This window comes from Pleurodeles waltl, chromosome 9 (assembly GCF_031143425.1).
Source record: "Pleurodeles waltl isolate 20211129_DDA chromosome 9, aPleWal1.hap1.20221129, whole genome shotgun sequence".
Lineage (NCBI taxonomy): Eukaryota > Metazoa > Chordata > Amphibia > Caudata > Salamandridae > Pleurodeles > Pleurodeles waltl.
The window spans coordinates 884,018,233-884,034,748 of record NC_090448.1 but is presented as its reverse complement, the minus strand read 5'-3'; the positions used below and the strand labels follow the sequence as shown (position 1 = coordinate 884,034,748).

Below are 16,516 nucleotides of genomic sequence, written 5' to 3'. Positions count from 1 at the left end.
TGGCGTACATTGGAACATTAGTTGAGTCTGTCTTAAGTTTATTTAATCAAGTGCTGGGCTGAGGATACAAGAGAACCGTCTGGTGAGAATTGAATCAGAGAGAGAACATAATCTGTGAATTAGAGGGAAATTATTTATATGTGTTTATCTGTTTGAGCAGGGGTTGGAATTCCAAGTTGGGTGGTATTAACTGCAACCTGTAGGCACCCTTCATTATCGTGCCGAAATTTAAGAGGGGAGACAAAGTGTGTAGTATTTATGGTACTGTGTGAATTTTAGGGACCACTGATAGAAAATTGGAAACAAAAACTACTGCGTGGACAGAATATCGTGCCAAAAATATCAAGGACCAAAATATCGAGAAGGGTGAGTGCAAATAGGTAAGTACAGATTTACTACTCTTAACTCCACATCTGTGTACCTTGAAGATATATATATCGTCAAGAAACATATATGTGGAGGTATAAATAGTAAAACTGTGCTTTCCTATAGAAACTTACCTTCACAATATTTTTGTTCTCAATATTCTCGACACAATATTTTGCCCCACAATACTTTTGTTTCTGATATTCTGTCTAAATACTCCAATAAAAAACATATCCAATGGTGTCGTTATGTATCATGTTGACAATATAACCATCACCGAGAAAAACTCGAGATGAAGCCCATACAGTTCTAGTGCCCCTTTGAAGTATATTTTTGCAACCTTGCAAAGTGGTTGCTACTTTTCTGAGGTACGAAAAATGCAAGCTATGACAAAAGCATTGCACTTGTAAAAAACACAACAACCTGAACTGCACACAAATAAATTCCCATGCCATGCCTGTCAGAGGACGAGATGCATGGTTCTCTCAATGTTTGTAAATAATGCTAGTTACTCTGTACAATAAAGAGCTGTCGCCCTTGCATGTGTCTGCTCTCAGTGTATTGATCCCCTCCCCGCACTAACAACCAAAGCCATCTGGGTGAACTTGGGCCTGTCGACTGGCACATGAGTTGCTCTACCTATTTTCCACAACGTGCATTAGACAGGATGAAAATGATACTGTGTAAAATTGATAAGGAATTAAGTCAGAGAGCTAGAAATTGTCTGCTGTGGTAGGATATTTCATTCTTTTAGGTCGTGCGCCTCCTGCAGACCCAGAACCAGACTATTATTCTTCTGATATTGAGATCTGTTGAGTAAAAAATGTTTTTTCGAAAGCTCCTAACAACTTCGATTGAAGTATTGCTTGTTACACATAATCATCTATTATTATGGCTGACAGCACCCTTCAAGTAACTTTTAATCGGTAATGACATTATAATCCCCTGTGAAGAATACTATTTGTGGAAAACACTCTCACACTTCAGTACAACCTTCCTTTTAAAAAAAAAGTTTCATCGCTATTTTCACAGCAAGAAGAGTGGGTTTATGTATTACAAACGGACTTGCAGAGTGCTTCAGCTGAGCGATAAGTCACATGGGGATTGGGCAAATATTCAAGATATGGCACATTTTAATATGATTAGGTGAATGCAGGTAAACTTAAATACTTTCAACATTTTCAGCAACTATTATCCACTTTCTCCAGCTTGTCGAAAACTCTTCGGTTTCAATTACTGCACACATTTGTGTAGCAGACTGCACTAGAAAAGCAATCCACAACAGTTATACAAACCATAACTCGCACACAAATGCAATACCTATGACCCCATCCTTAATAAAACAGGTCCTGGGTTGCTTGTGTTCCAGTTCAGAGAGGACTTCTCTTGGCAGTTCAGGATGGACTGTTCTGTTTGGAGCAGGGTCAAGACTGATTTGCACATAGCTGGGTCCAAGCTGAGGTGACACAGTGTGAAAAATAACAATAACTTGGCATGTGGCTCGAGTAATCACCTGTGGCTGAGATTAGTTCAAGCATTCCATCCATCACTTTTTTGTATACTCAACCTTAATGAAGCAGAAGTGATTACAAATTTTGTAAATCATCACACATGTTAGATTACTTATCACATAACTCATTAACTTACCACCTTCACAAATGTGGCTATGAATATAATAAAATGGCATTTAAAGGTAAAACATGCTTTGAGGTAATACGCTTTGCATTTGGTGTGTGAGTTATTATTTGCATGCCATCTCTTCTAGAGCCCTGTCGTTGCTCACAAGTAAGGAGTCTTACTTGTGGCCTACCACGGTCTGCTGTGTCATCAATTGTGCAGCCTGGATTGGAACTGGGGTCAACTTCGTCTGCAACTTTCAAACACTGCTCTTAGCCAAACGAAACAACTGCAACAACCTAGTTCTGGGTTGTTTCAACAAAGCCGACAGCAGTGACTGCTACTGGGTTCCATTGCAATTCTGTCATCTACATGATAAACTTCTCCCCGGTGTTGACTTTACCAGGTAAGAGTCTCATCATACAAAACTTTTGACAAGTATCAGAAGGATTCAAGCCACTGCACTTTGTTTCCTTTCCCGGTTCATCATGACCATGAAAAGGGAGTGGTCTTCAGAGTACTAGGAAAGCTGAGTTTAACAAGGACTGGTGTCTGCAAAACAGCCAGTCTCCGAGTGGTGAGAGGACATCACCAGAATTCTGCACTTCTTGCTAGGGGAGTTAATGGTCTTCTGAGTGCCTATAAGCCTGCCTGACTTCTCAAAGAGGGAATTAGAGAGCTTGGCATTGCAGCAGGAGAGAAAGACAACCACCATAAGTGGTTCCCATAGAGAACTGTGCCAAGACATTTAACTCGAGAACAACAGCTGTACAGAGAGTCTTTAAGCACATGGCCTGGATGCATGCCATGTGCTAAAACACTGGTGCACACCTGTCTGATGTTGGGACTGTCAAGCAAATATCATCACTGATGTGGAGGTCCTGATCCATTCTGGGAGGCCGCAAATGCTGAAGACAAACACCTGCTGGAGATCTGGCCAAGCAGTTACAACTGCTGAAACTATTCACCAATCTGAAAGGATCTCTCTGCCAAAGACAATCTCTCTGGGTCTCCCAATATGGAACCAAGTCTTCCATGTATTGTACCATTCACTTGCACACATACATTCAGCACATGCATACAAAAACACCTGCTGCACTAAATACCAAATTAAGTATAGGAATTTGTAAGAAAAACACTAAATTAACTTACTTAAGGAGACTTACGGGAATGTGGTCACCGGATAGGTCACCGGGCATGGACCTTCACTAAAAATAAGTGACGACAGTCCTTTGGTTCACATTTTTCCCATGGAGCCCTATCCTTAATAGAGGAGGGTACTCACCAATTTGGATTTTCAGTTGCGTTAATTTAGTTTTTTCCTACAAATTCCTATACTTAATTTGGTATTTAGTGTAGCTTAGGAGACGTTCATTTTTGGTCCTGATGAAACGCCACCTGATCCATAGGGACTTCTTAGGCGTGAAACATGTTGACCTTTACTAGTGGTTGAAGGAAGACTTTTCTTTCACCTCTCTGTCTGTTGGTAGAGTGGCGGAACATTATTTATATTCCACACTCTATCGTTTTTAACCTTGACCAATCTCCTTCACGATCAATAAACATAGAGTTTTGAGGTCCTCAAGCCAATTTTAGCTTCTTTTTTCTCAAGCTCCTTTCTGACTGTATGTTTAAATGTACTCCTACTTTCTAACCACGGCACGTATTTCAAATTAAGATATCCGACAAAGAGCCTCCTCTTGGGCCCATCAGACATTGCAGCGCCAGCGAGGAGCAAGCCTGTGATGAAGCATGACACCCAATGGATGTGTGAGGGCTCTAGCTTCTATTTGTAGAAGTGCTGCATGGATCTGTGATTTTCCTTATGTACCTTTTTGATTTATATTACAAGTAGGGAGGCTGTACACTGGACCACTATAATCTCCCTGTCTCCCTCATGGTTTGACAGTTTCTCTGATATTTGCATGGCCACATGCCAGACAGTGAAGGAACTCTATTACCCAGTGGCCATATAATTAGCCATTACTTTTAAATAAATGTTTAGTTTACTGCTTCCTGTCTCTCTCAAGAAATATTAGGATTTACTTATGAGTATTACCAGCATAAAAACCTATGGCCTGATGTATGTAATTTCCATTTCTAAAAAGTGGCTACAGATTGCACACCAACTTTTTGTGAATGTGAAAGAATTTTGTAAATTGTCTGAAGTACTAATAGGTCGGTTCATCAGTTCACCAAATTCTGAAACATAGCAAGTCTCGATCCGACCTACCTGATTAATATTCATGAGGTGGTTTGCAAATTGTGACAGACTAAAATTGGATACTGTCACTGGGTTGGTGGCTTAACAGGAACAGTGCATCACTATGTCTATGATTGTTTTTAAAACAAATGTAAAAACATTTTTGTTTAAATGGAGACTAGTTTATTTTTTTTAAATGTGGTTGGCAGTTGTCATTCACCCCCTGAACAATGTCTTCTACTCAACAAACATTTTATTAAATCTCCATTTACTCATCTGCTTCCAGGAGCCTTAATTGACTGTGCTGCTGCCAGGAATTTCTTCATGCATGACACACTTTATTGATGACAATTTTTTAAAAAGTCTAGGGTTTCTACTTGCAAGAATGCTTGGGACTTTTGTCTGATAACTAATATTCTGATGAATTTGCTTGCTATGGCAAGTTTATTGACTTGGAGAGCTACTAAGGCTCGAGCCAGTGCAGGGCTTGGGCTCATCTCGAGGTCCTCTGACTTACTTTCAGCCAAAGCCCATCACCACACCAATCACGGCATGATTGGAATGCTCAAAAAACTTGAGGGGTGGGACTATTTACCAATCACTGCTGCATTTCTTTCAGAGTGCATCTCTTCTTAGAAAAATGGTAGTGAGGTCATGCATCAACCGGAGCCTTCTGCTGGGGATTGCCTTGTGCCCTGATATTTGACATTTTGGATGTAACTATGATAACATAGATCAGTGTTTGACGCTTGATGGTGCCACTGCTGCAGGGGAGACTTGAACCCCCACAACACACCTGCCCTCTGTGAGCCCAGGAGAAGGGACTGAATGCTGTCTGAGGGTGTATTAGTGCGTGGAGAGCAGGGGTCTCCAACCTTTTCTGTAATAGGAGCTACTTATGTTCAGTGAAAATCAGTCCGATCTCCTGATGTTTTTAGTGTTGCAATAGTGTCCACATTAGACCTGATTACATTAGTGGCTGCCCCATGCAAGACTACCAGCAGTGATCGCCTCAGTGCATCGGGGCACTCAGCCTCCACAACACACCAGCCCTCTGTGAGCCCAGGAGAAGGAGCTGGACACTGTTGAGCGCTTATTAGCGTGTGGAGACGAGCAGGATGCGCCTCGGCACGTGCCCATGGTGAAGACCATGCCACGGGTGGGCCTATCTGCACCTGTCAGAGCACAGAGGAGGCTGGGCCCCCCACCCTCCCTTGGACCTTGCCTCTTTGAAAGGTACTTTTTACTTTTCTCTTATGCCACCTAGGGGCTATATTTTGAGGTGATAGTGTGGAAATTTTTGTATCCGCGTTTAATGAGGCCCTTTATTACTCAAATGAGGAAAAAGAACGTTACTAGTGTCCAACCAGCATCCACTCCTCCTGTGAAGTGTACCTCTATTGATAGGATGCTGGAAAGGGCCACGGGGTTATTAGTACAGAAATCGCCCTCACTGAAAGAAGACTCTTGATGAGATTGGTTACTGTCCTGCCCCCTGCTGGGGATATTTAATCTCTGGGTTCGCAGTTAGTATCCCCAGTTAATGCCTCAGCTGCAGGCACTCCACAAACAAAGAATGGAGCTGTTACTGATTGTCACAGCCTCACGGTGCGGGCTAAAAATAAGGTAAAGTGGGATATTCGTACCAATTTTATTGAGTTTGGCCCAGACAAACCCATCGTCAGCTGTTACAGTAGAGGCGGCGACCAATCCAATTTTTTGTACTTTCTGGCCAAGAGCTTTATGGGTGACTGTCTTAACAAAATCAAAGAGATACTGCAAGCTGAAACCTCTCCACTACTACATCTCTTAGAAGCTATTAAGTCAAAGCTAGTGTCTGACTTTTTCCACTGCACCCTCCATGTACAGGTGGCACCAAGTAGGCAGCTGTGGCCACCCATCTCCTCATCGGTCCAAACTCCCCAGTGTGAACTTTCTAGAAGAGCAGAGGAGGGCTTCATTGCCCTAGTTCCACATCACAGATACCTGGACATATTCGATCCTGGGTTGGATGGATTGGTCCCGGCCCGCCTGAAACTCAGAGTGACTGTGTTATTATCAATTTTAGGTTGTCATACTGGGTAAAGAGTTTATTATTTGTGATCTGAATTAATACTGTTACTAGGAGTGTGACTACTTTAGTCCCACTTGGTTTTCTCTACAGATATTGTACCCTATTATCGTTTTGAAAAATCAGCGGACACCTAAGTCAATCACCAGATTGATCCATCTAATGAAACCTCAGCTCCACAGTTACCTGGATTGACCATTATCCCCTGGTATATTCAGGAGATCATTTTTACGTGGCTGTGGCAAACCGATATGGATCTTTAACAGAAATTGATCAATTTACCCCAAGACACCAGTGTGTCTTTTTTCGCTGCTCTGGTTACGGGGTGTAATGCCCTGATGAAGGGATGTAGTTCAGCGACTGCATGTGCCAAACATAATTTTTCCCTTTTCGGCTGGAACCTTTCGGGGCTTAAGGGCAAGGTTATCATCCCTGAATGGCTCAATTTTATCGCTAAGTATGATATTATTCTTTTACATAAAGCCTGGGATACCGCCCTAATTTCCTGTACACGTTTCGCTTGATATTACAGTCCTGCATTACCTTCCCGGCGTGGAAGAGCGAGGGGTGGTCTTTCCATTTGGCTCTACTGAACCTTAATGCAGAGGTGTTCCCCATTGAAAGGGGCAGTTTTGCCTTCCAAGCCCTGCTTATAAAGGACAATTTGAGTCTCTTTCATTTTTATGTGATTAATTTTTATAATAATTATTTCATTAATTCTATCTTTATTTATTTTAAGGAGTAGTTCTGCTTTTCAGCTAGCTTAAAGACAACAGTGTCACATGCCAATTCTCAACTGAACTATCTTTTGTTAGGGGATTTTAATATCAAATTAGTGGCAAATTGTGTGGTGCGTGGGTTAGAGGGCTTTAAGGTCCGTGAGGACACTCCAGACAATAGAGGGAAAGGGTTGAACCACTTTCCAGCTCCTCAAGACCTTGTGGATTTGATCCATCAGTTTCAGTTTCTTGTCCTCTTTAAGTGGGTGTGGGCGGGCCTTAGTTATTGATTATATATTTGTTTCCAAGGATTTTCTTGCGTGGTTCTCACAGGGCTCGTTAAAAGAGACTCAAAGGGGGGGCCACAATGCACTCACCATAGAGGGACACTTCCCAGTGAGCAAGGACAAACCACCCCTTGCATCTGTAGAGTTTATCCATCATTCTAATGATGGTCTCAGACTAGTTTGGTTCATAAGGGAACCTAAAACCTCAGACACTTTTCTTGGGTTGTGTGGAAGAGGGGAGTGGGGTTGTCCTGTTAGCCTGTTACAATCTGTTCAGGGTCTGTATAAAGAATTATTTTCTGAAGCCTATTCGACACATCTAAAATCACTCCCGTTGGTTTGACAAGCATTAGACTTTGTGGCAATAACCTGCTTGAGGGAGACACTTTCTGAAGATCCAAAAGAAGATCCAAAAGATCCTAGTGAAGTTTGTGAGGCAAGACAATTTATAAAACCAACCTGGAGTGTCGAAAGTATTTCCAGAATATAAGGGACTGGGAACATCTCAAGATAGCTGCAACTAGGAACAATAGTTATGTGTTCTAGGATGCTGTTAGTAAGCTCTGGCAGAGTAATGCCCCATCCAATTCCCTTCTGTCCTGCATTATCATTGGTTTTGGACTGGGTCAAAAAGTCTAGGGCCAGATGTATCAAACATTTTTGCGATCGCAAACGGCCCATTGATATGTAACAAGTCCAATTTGCGATTCGGTAACTTGTTACCGAATTGCAAATCGGATTTTCGACTACATAACGATTCGGTATGAGGAAGGGGCGTGTCAAGGGCATCACTTCCTAATACTGAATCGCAGAGGTATGTATGATTGTTTTGTGACCATGAATGCAGTCGCTAAACAATGGTAGTTACCACCAATTTCAAATTGGTGGTAACCCATTCGCAAAGAGGACCCCTTCCCCTTTGTGAATGCATGCAGAAACGTTTTTTAAGAGCAGGCAGTGGTCCCACGGACCACTGCCTGCTCTTAAAAAATGAAAAGAAAACTTTTAATTTTTCATTTTTAAACTCATCCCGTTTTCCTTTAAGGAAAATAGGCCGCATTTAAAAAAAAAAAAAAAGAGATTGCTTTATTGAAAAGCAATCACAGACATGGTGGTCTGCTGAGCCCAGCAGGCCACCCTTCCTGTGATAGTAGCCATTCGCAATGGCTCGCAAATTGCGACCTACCTCATGAATATTAATGAGGTAGGTCCATTTGCGAGCCTTTGCGAATCGCAGTATGAAACTCCTGGAGTTTCATACACTCCAATAGCGATTACATAATTGCGATTCGCTAAAAATCGCAATTAGGTAATCGCTATTGTGAAGAATGATACATCTGGCACTTAGCACCTTCTACTATGTAGAGGAAGATAAGTCATTAGGAGATTTACTCTGGGTTCGCCTGGCCGAACCTCAATCCTTGTCGAACACCTTATTGTAAGTGGATGACAATAAAACCCCAGGGCCGGACAGGCCCATGGATCTTTTTAAATGTAATATTGATCTATGGGACTCCCTACTTACTAACTTATTCAATAACTCACTTTGTAGTATGATTCTGTATTCCTGGACACTCTTGATCACTGTAAGGATTTTAAAAAAAGGAGATCGTAAATTGAAAAATGCTATCGCCCAATCTCCCTCATTGATAGCACTATAAAGTGCTTGGAGAGGGTAATTTTCAACTGTTTCAGTTCTTGCACAAGCCAAAACAGCATTTAGTCCCCTCATCAATACGGTTTAAGTCCTGGGTTTTTGCAACTTATTTTTGGCAAATATACCATCACCAAGCACTGTCCACTGTACCTGGCATTCATGGACTTATCCACTGCATTCAGCATTCAATTGAGTGATTACGACTAGGCTTTGGTTGATATTAGTGGATCTGGATTTGCAGTCACCATGGTGAATTTTCTGCATAACCTATAAGAGAATTTAGCTGCAAAGGTGCACTATGGTCCAGCAGAGACACCTCTGATATCTTCCTCTTTGCTACTGGGGTTCGCCAAGGGTGCATTTTGGCTCTTTTACTGTTAATTATTTAAATCAATAAAGTAAGCTCCCTTTTGGCTAATGCCACCAGCGATGTTCTAAGCTTTGCCAACCTGCCTATCCTGCTGTTACTCTATGTGGAGATCTCAGTCCTAATGTCTAGGACCCCAAGGGCTTTGCTTATATCAGTGGAGTCCTTTGTCTCCTTTAGGAGCAGTTTGGATCTGTTAACCAATTATTATAGCTTATGGCCCAGGCAGGGAAAAAATTGAAATTTGCCAATGTGTGGCCACTCACTGAAGAACGTCAGCAAATTTAACTACCTTTGCACCACCTGCATATGGCGTGCTCTTGGTAGCCCCAGGTTAACCCCTCTCGCCTGAAGTTGAACAAGGCGGCTGGTAATATCTTTAATTTCGCTCAGAGTGCAGGCAGGAAGATTATTACCCCCAATACCAATATATACAATCTGCAGTGTGTCCTCCTGGCCCTGTGCAGCGCTGGGGCTCGAGTGTACCATAATCCTTCCCTTCTACAAGTAGATGGAAATCGCATTTTCGGCGATTTGTTAATCTCCCTCTTAACAGTTCCCACTATAGTTTGCATTCAGAGATAAATCTCCCTTACATCTCTGATAAAGCAAAAGTTGGCGCCTCTCTTGCTCTGGTTTAGTGCCTTGTCCAACGCCAAGGCTGGTTTTATTAAGGAGATTATTTTAGAGTGCCTTTATTTCGACAGAGGCCTCTCTTTTCATTGGTTGAGATACATATGTAATTCATTTTGTGAACTTAGTATACTAGATATGTTTTCTGTGCTTGACACTTTATTGTCAGACAAATTGACTGTGAATTCTGTTTCTCTCAACGAATGAATTTGGATTTTAGTAAAGTTTCCCTTTGAGATTATTTTTCACATTTTGCATTAGGAGAGCCCGCATATTACCTATCCCTGAAACTTTCACAGGGGAGAGATCACTTCTGTTCAGTTTCAGGGCAGACACAGTGTGGCGACTTCTGCGTTCTTCAGATTTATCGAGTTATTTGGGAAACAGCATGCCTGCTTGTCCAAGTTATTTGCCTGCCCAAACGTTGCTGCATTTAATAGTTTTTTGTACATTTTATAGACTACTTTTGATCTTTCCTTAACCCAATTCTAAAACTTTTAGCGTTTGGGAAATGCACGGAGTCACTTTTTTGCGGCAAGTTATAGATTGCCCAAATGTGTGTTAAAGTGTCTGCTCGTTTTCTCAAAATAGCAAGAAATCAATGGACAGTTGAGCCAAGGAGTTACCTTACTAACAACATGTTTTGCAATTTGGGACTTTGATGCATGTCAATGTATTTTAATGTCTGGAATAATTTTATTTATTGTGCGGATGATGTGATTGTAATTTAACAATATGTAAAATCAACAGCTTTGTTTTTCTTTTACGGTTTTATCAAAAACCGAAAAAAGATTTTTGATGATGATTAGTAATCAGATTATTACTTTGATTTTCATATTTCAAAAAAACAGAAGAATCGGGGGAAAGAAGGAGGGTAAAAGTAAATACATCTTTTGTACATTTCACTTTTGCTAAAAAGAATAAAGAAAATGTATTCACAAAAGAGAGCTTTGAACCCATTTCAGATATTTGGGAAATAATCTTCAAATCCTCATGGAGGGTGAAGTGTGGAGCACCAGTGCTCGTCTGTTTAAGCAACTGCAATTCTGCCACCCTGCTTGTTTAGCAATTAATTTTGAGATTGTGGAAATGCTTCAGAGAGAATGGAGGAACACAGAAAAGGCGGTTATTCCTAATTTTACTGTCACAATTATATATTTTGGCAAACCGTAACATGGAATTTCAAATATCTATCAAGATTGAGCAGATGTTGCCTAACCTGGCAGGTCATTCCCCTGGTATAGCTGAAGAGGTCTCATTGGGGGACTCATGGATCATAAGGTGGAAATTCCCCTAAAAAACGGTTATTCAAGTTTGAAGCTTGTTTCCCAATCACTTGTTAAAGCTTTTCAGGCTTTGACTTCCGGCATTTAGGAAGAGGTGGAATGTTGTAAGGTATTTGCAAATATGGAGATAGAAGCAACATTTATATCAGATGCTTTCTGTGTCATTTTGAAAGTTTTAACATTCTCTATTGTGTCAAATGTTGTGGCCGAAAACCAGATTAATTTTGGAGATTGGAAAGGAGAAGGGGTTCAGAACTCCTCCATATGCCCTGCCGTTTTTTCTGGAACTGTATGGTTTAGAGACCAGTTGGAAGATATATTACGCTGGGCTTTCAAGGATCAGAAGTATGCACAGGTGTTAATATCTCGGATTAAGCCACATCCTCTTTTAAGAGCTTCGAGGAGAAGCCCTCAGAACAAGTTTCAATTTCAGGCTGGGGAGAACAAGCCTTTTCTTTTATGGATGAAAACTCTAAACTCCCCCTCTACCGCAGCGCAGTCAGTGTCCCTGATTAACCTAAGTGTCCTGTTTGAGGGCATCTCTCTTTTTCTACTAAAGTGGCAAGAAGATTTTTAATAGCATGTGGTCTTCAGATGTTTGAAGTCCAGTAGATCTATCTAGAAACAGGACCAGTGCATCACACATACTCAAGAGATCCAGTGAAGAGGTTGCTCTGACATTTTTAAACTGCTGATAAAATAAATTAGTTCGTCCAGCTCCAAACAAATCAGAAAGAAAAAATATTTTCTTCCTGTGTTTCCTAGATAAGAAATCTTCAGGGAAATACAGACTGATAATTCATCTGAAAAATGTTATACAGTTTCAAGACAGAGACTCATCAATGCATTATCCCTCTGGTAACTCCAGGGGAACAGATGATAGCATTGGACTTTAAGGATGCTTACCTGAACTTCCCCATAAATCCCCCTCATCAGAGACTCATTAGAATGTATGTGGAGGGTCATCACTGGCAAACCAGGTGCTTCCCACATGGCTGATGTCCTCTCTGAAGGTTTTTTACAATCGTTTTGCCACTCACAGTGGCTAGTCTTCACTGCAAAAGAATCTTATTCTATCTTAACTTGAGCAACTGGCATTCAAACTTCATTAAAGACACTCTTCAAACGTCCTAACTGCGAGGCATATGGATCCTACAATTGTTTCAAGATGTGTTTGATAAAAGTCTGGCCACAACGCGCTACTTTATAGGTTCAATGGGCAGCGAAAAGGACAGCAAGAGATCCTTGGAAAATTCTGGAGATGGATTCCTTGGGTTTTAGGGTTTCAAATGATTTCCCTTTGGAGAAACCATTTATAAAATCAACAAGTCCTTCTTGGGATCTACCTCTAGTCCTTATAGCTTCACAGGCTTATCTTTTTGAGCCTTTGGTGGAGGTTGCTAGAAAATGTTGTCCTTTAAGGTTTTATTTTGGTAGCCATAATATCAGCCCGCAGACGAGGTGAGTTGGGTTTGTTATCTATTAAAGCCAGCTGTTTGAGGAATATTTTTCTGATACACTGATTCTTAGATTAGACCCAGGTTTCCATCCTAAAGGTATGTCTTCTTCCCATCAGGAACAAGAAATAATTTTGTCTTTATTCTGAGAAGGATACTTTAAATACAGAGCATTTGTTGAGGGCAGTGTAGATCTATCTGTTGAGGTCACAAGACGATAGATAGTGTGCAAATGTGTTCATTTTGGCATATTTTAACTTCGACAGAAGGCCTCTACTCTGACTTTGAGTAAGTGCATTAGAACTCTAATAACCATGGCCTATGATTCACAGGACATAGCTTTACTAATCAAGGTACACAGCACTTCCATTTGAGAAATGACTGCTTCTTGGGCTGACGCTTATGGGGCTTCAATTCTGGACATATACATAAAGCAGCCACTTGGGCTACACTGTCCACTTGTGTCTCATGTTCTAGATTGGGTATGGAAAATATTTGGTCCATGGAGTTTGTTTCCAAATTATTAGCAGCCGCCCTATCCTGAGGATTGTTTACTCCTAGTTTTGCATTACAATTTCGTATGTGCAACAGTTTGGAGTTTTTGGAGTTTTTCAGGTTGCAAATGTTACTCTGGTATTTCTCATAAAGCAACCAGTGGTGCAAGGAAATTGATTGAGGGAGTAATGATTTGTTTCTTAATGGTAAATCTTTATAACTCTGAAAATTATTTCCTTGTACCAATAAATACGACTGATCCTCTAGGTTCCCATTTCACACCATGGATTCCCTGATACCTCGGAGTATGCAGAAAGTATTGTGTTGAGTTCCTTCCCTCTTTGTTTCCTGTGAGGTAAGAGAGTCATTAAGGGTGACGGAGAGTAGGATTTGCTTTTTGAAAGGCTCTAGCTGCATCACGTGGTCTCTGGGTAGAAGATTAGGCGCCTCATGAAGAAGTGGTAAAAGAAAAGGCTATTCAGAGTAATAAGATTACAGTTAAGTAATCAAATAAGTAACTTTTCATACCTTTTGTTTTTGTCATAAATAAGATTATAATTAAAGGACCTGAAAGCACCAAATGTGTTGTCACCTACCTCACAAATCTTTGTCAAGGATGGCACAAAATATTCATCGCACACTATCGCCAAGGCATAGAACATGTAGAGAGCCTAAGGAGACAAAAAGGAAAAAGAGTTTTTGTGCAATAACTATAATTTTATTTGAGCATGTGTTTCAAATCCTCACTAAAACTTGTTAATGAGATACTATTAATGGCAAATTACAGTTAAAAGATTTTGCACTATGATTCCTGTGCACCAGCTGCATTACATTCTCATCTCAATTTTCTGATAAAATCGGTAGGACCCTGCCCAGGAGACAAGATACCACACACAAATCCTCAGCAACATCATCATAAAGACTGGGACGAGAAAGGAGAAAATAAATAAAATTAAGTTCACTGGTGATTAATCCAAGCATTACCTCTACATTCCCATCTATGACCCAAGCCACTAATGGCCTGATCAAACACAGCACTATTTGATCCAAATAGAAAAAGGCATCTATTGTAAACAATACTATTCACAGAATCAATTAATTGGCGAGCTTATTAAAGAGTTCATTCATGCAGGACAGGGGAGAGCACCGAAAGCCCAATGCCGTTTTACACCTTTCCCCTAAAGTTGAGCCTATGGTGTTTATGAAACTTGGATGAGGTTCCCAGTGGCAGCCACACACAAATCTGAGAGTGATGACTTCCAACAATCCTATCTCCAGGCCATAAGCATTCATGGTCTTATGTCTAGATAGAGAGAAGAGAGATTCCTACCCTTACATCAGGAATGTGTGTGGTACAGTCAGAGTGGAAAAAGCCTGCAGATCACTCTTAGTATACCTAGATCAAGAAATGAGTCTCCTATATGAAAGTGTTAAGAAGCATGAAAAATACATACAGATCACGCTAGAAACATTTAGGAAATTGAGAAAGACATTAGCACCCAAAGAAGGAAATGTAAAGTGAAAATCAGTTTCCAGAACATGATGAAAAAAGGAACATGGTTGGGTAATACACCAGGGTAAAAAAGGAGGACTAGCTTATCAAAAAGCGTCTTTTATTAGCGGATTTAACATAACATACCCCTACATTTCCAAGTTCAAGCAACAACCAATTAAAATAAAGTTTTCAAAGACATAACACATAAACCCTTTAACCCTCTTTGGGGGCTGGGGAGGGGAGAGTTGAACATTAATAGCGGCCCGTGGACAATCCAGTGAATACAAGGGGTTTTAAATCTTGTCAAAATTAGAAGAATACTTTCAGAATCCTTGAGCTTAAGATGTCAAAGGTCCGATCCCTTCCCAGATCATTGGAAAGACCTACATGCTGGCCAACCAGACAGCAAACATGAGGAAAATGAGGCCAAGCTAAACAAACAAAATTGTATGAATAGGTGATTTTAATGAGTTCCACTCGTGGAGAGATCCTATTGACAGCACAAAAAATTAAAAGAGGTCCATAATTAATCTACTCACATGTACAGTATGCTTCTGGTGGGCAGGAAAAAACATGTAGTGTGTGCACTGCAACAAGACCCTCATTCTTAGTGACTTGATAGGAGTTGCCAGGACAACCCAAAAGGGAAGGACAGACAGATTAAAAGATATTACCTTGTGCTTTTTAGCTAATAGAGCATTGAGGGCCAATGAGATTCACACCAGCTTTTAACAGATGTCCTACAGACAAACCGAGTACTTACATGGAAGGTCAGTTGCAAAAGACCTCGAAGAGCATTCAATTTGCCACTTCTCTCATCTTAAAATCTGGAACTCTGGAGATGAAATGGAGAGAAAAGTGATCTGCCCATCTTGATATCTTTATGTGTCCCACCAGCTAAAACTTTGATGAGCTTCTGCTCATGTACCTACGTGAAATGGCAGCGATGCAATAAAGAGGTGCCTGGACATGCTTATTTTCCTGAAATATATTCTGCCTATTGTGTTGTCCATCCAGCCCACCACTGCAAAATCCAGCAAGGATGAAGAGGAGTAGGGAAGAGGATTACATATTGCTGCACCTAGTCTTCGAGTTGCAGGGTCTTCTATCTGCACCCCCACCAGAGAGAGATGGAAGTATAGACCCCAACCCAATGATGCTGTATTGTTGTGAAGAACTACTGGTACAGGAACAGAGGGAAACAATTCTAGAATTGACAGAGGTAGCCACCTCTCCAGATTAAGAATGTAATTGAAAGCAGCTTGAACAAGCTCTGTAAGTAAATTCCCTAGTGCTTTCAACTAGTGATATCTCTATGGTCCCAGGCATCGTCTTAACCCAGTGACAATAAACAGAAAAGGGGACAAGCAAAATAAATTTATCCCACTTCACCTGGAGCTTGAATTTGGCTATAGTAAAGTTCTTAAAGAGAGCTAGAAATTCTTGGACCTTAGCATCACTGCTCTGTGGGCCTTGTCTGTGTCCAAAGCACTCTGTACTTCTGTTGGGACTACGTGGGACTTTATCATGGAGCCTGTTACTGCTCTGAACCCCACCATCCATCTCTGAGCCTCTCTGTATTTGATCTCTAAAGAAGCTTGAAAATGGCAAGGGTTTAGGTGTACATTGCACTTGATCTAACTTTGACAAATTTCCTCTTCCATAGGACCCAGAACCTCGGCGAAAATGTAAAAAGATGTCTAACTCTAAATTGGTATGCCCTGAACTGCTAGTTGGACCCATATATGAAGTAGAATCATCTGATGAGTCGGCCTGCCTGGGTAATAGGAATATGCAACCCAGAAATCAAGGAAAGGGAAGAAGAACGCCAAGTCAAACAATGGTCAATCTTATCCCAAAGTT

General features: G+C 40.9%; 1 protein-coding gene across 1 annotated transcript in view; it reads right to left on the bottom strand.

Moving 5' to 3' along the window:
• LOC138259754 (sodium/potassium/calcium exchanger 4-like) overlaps nt 1-16,216 on the bottom strand; it is a 505,351-nt gene extending 489,135 nt beyond the window's left edge. Inside the window, exons 1-2 of the mRNA XM_069207641.1 lie at nt 16,046-16,216; nt 13,755-13,829 (exon numbers count right to left, since the gene is read on the bottom strand). Coding sequence (XP_069063742.1) covers nt 13,755-13,829; nt 16,046-16,216 — 246 coding nt within the window. The remainder of the gene's footprint in view (nt 1-13,754; nt 13,830-16,045) is intronic.
• Nucleotides 16,217-16,516: the final 300 nt, after the last annotated feature.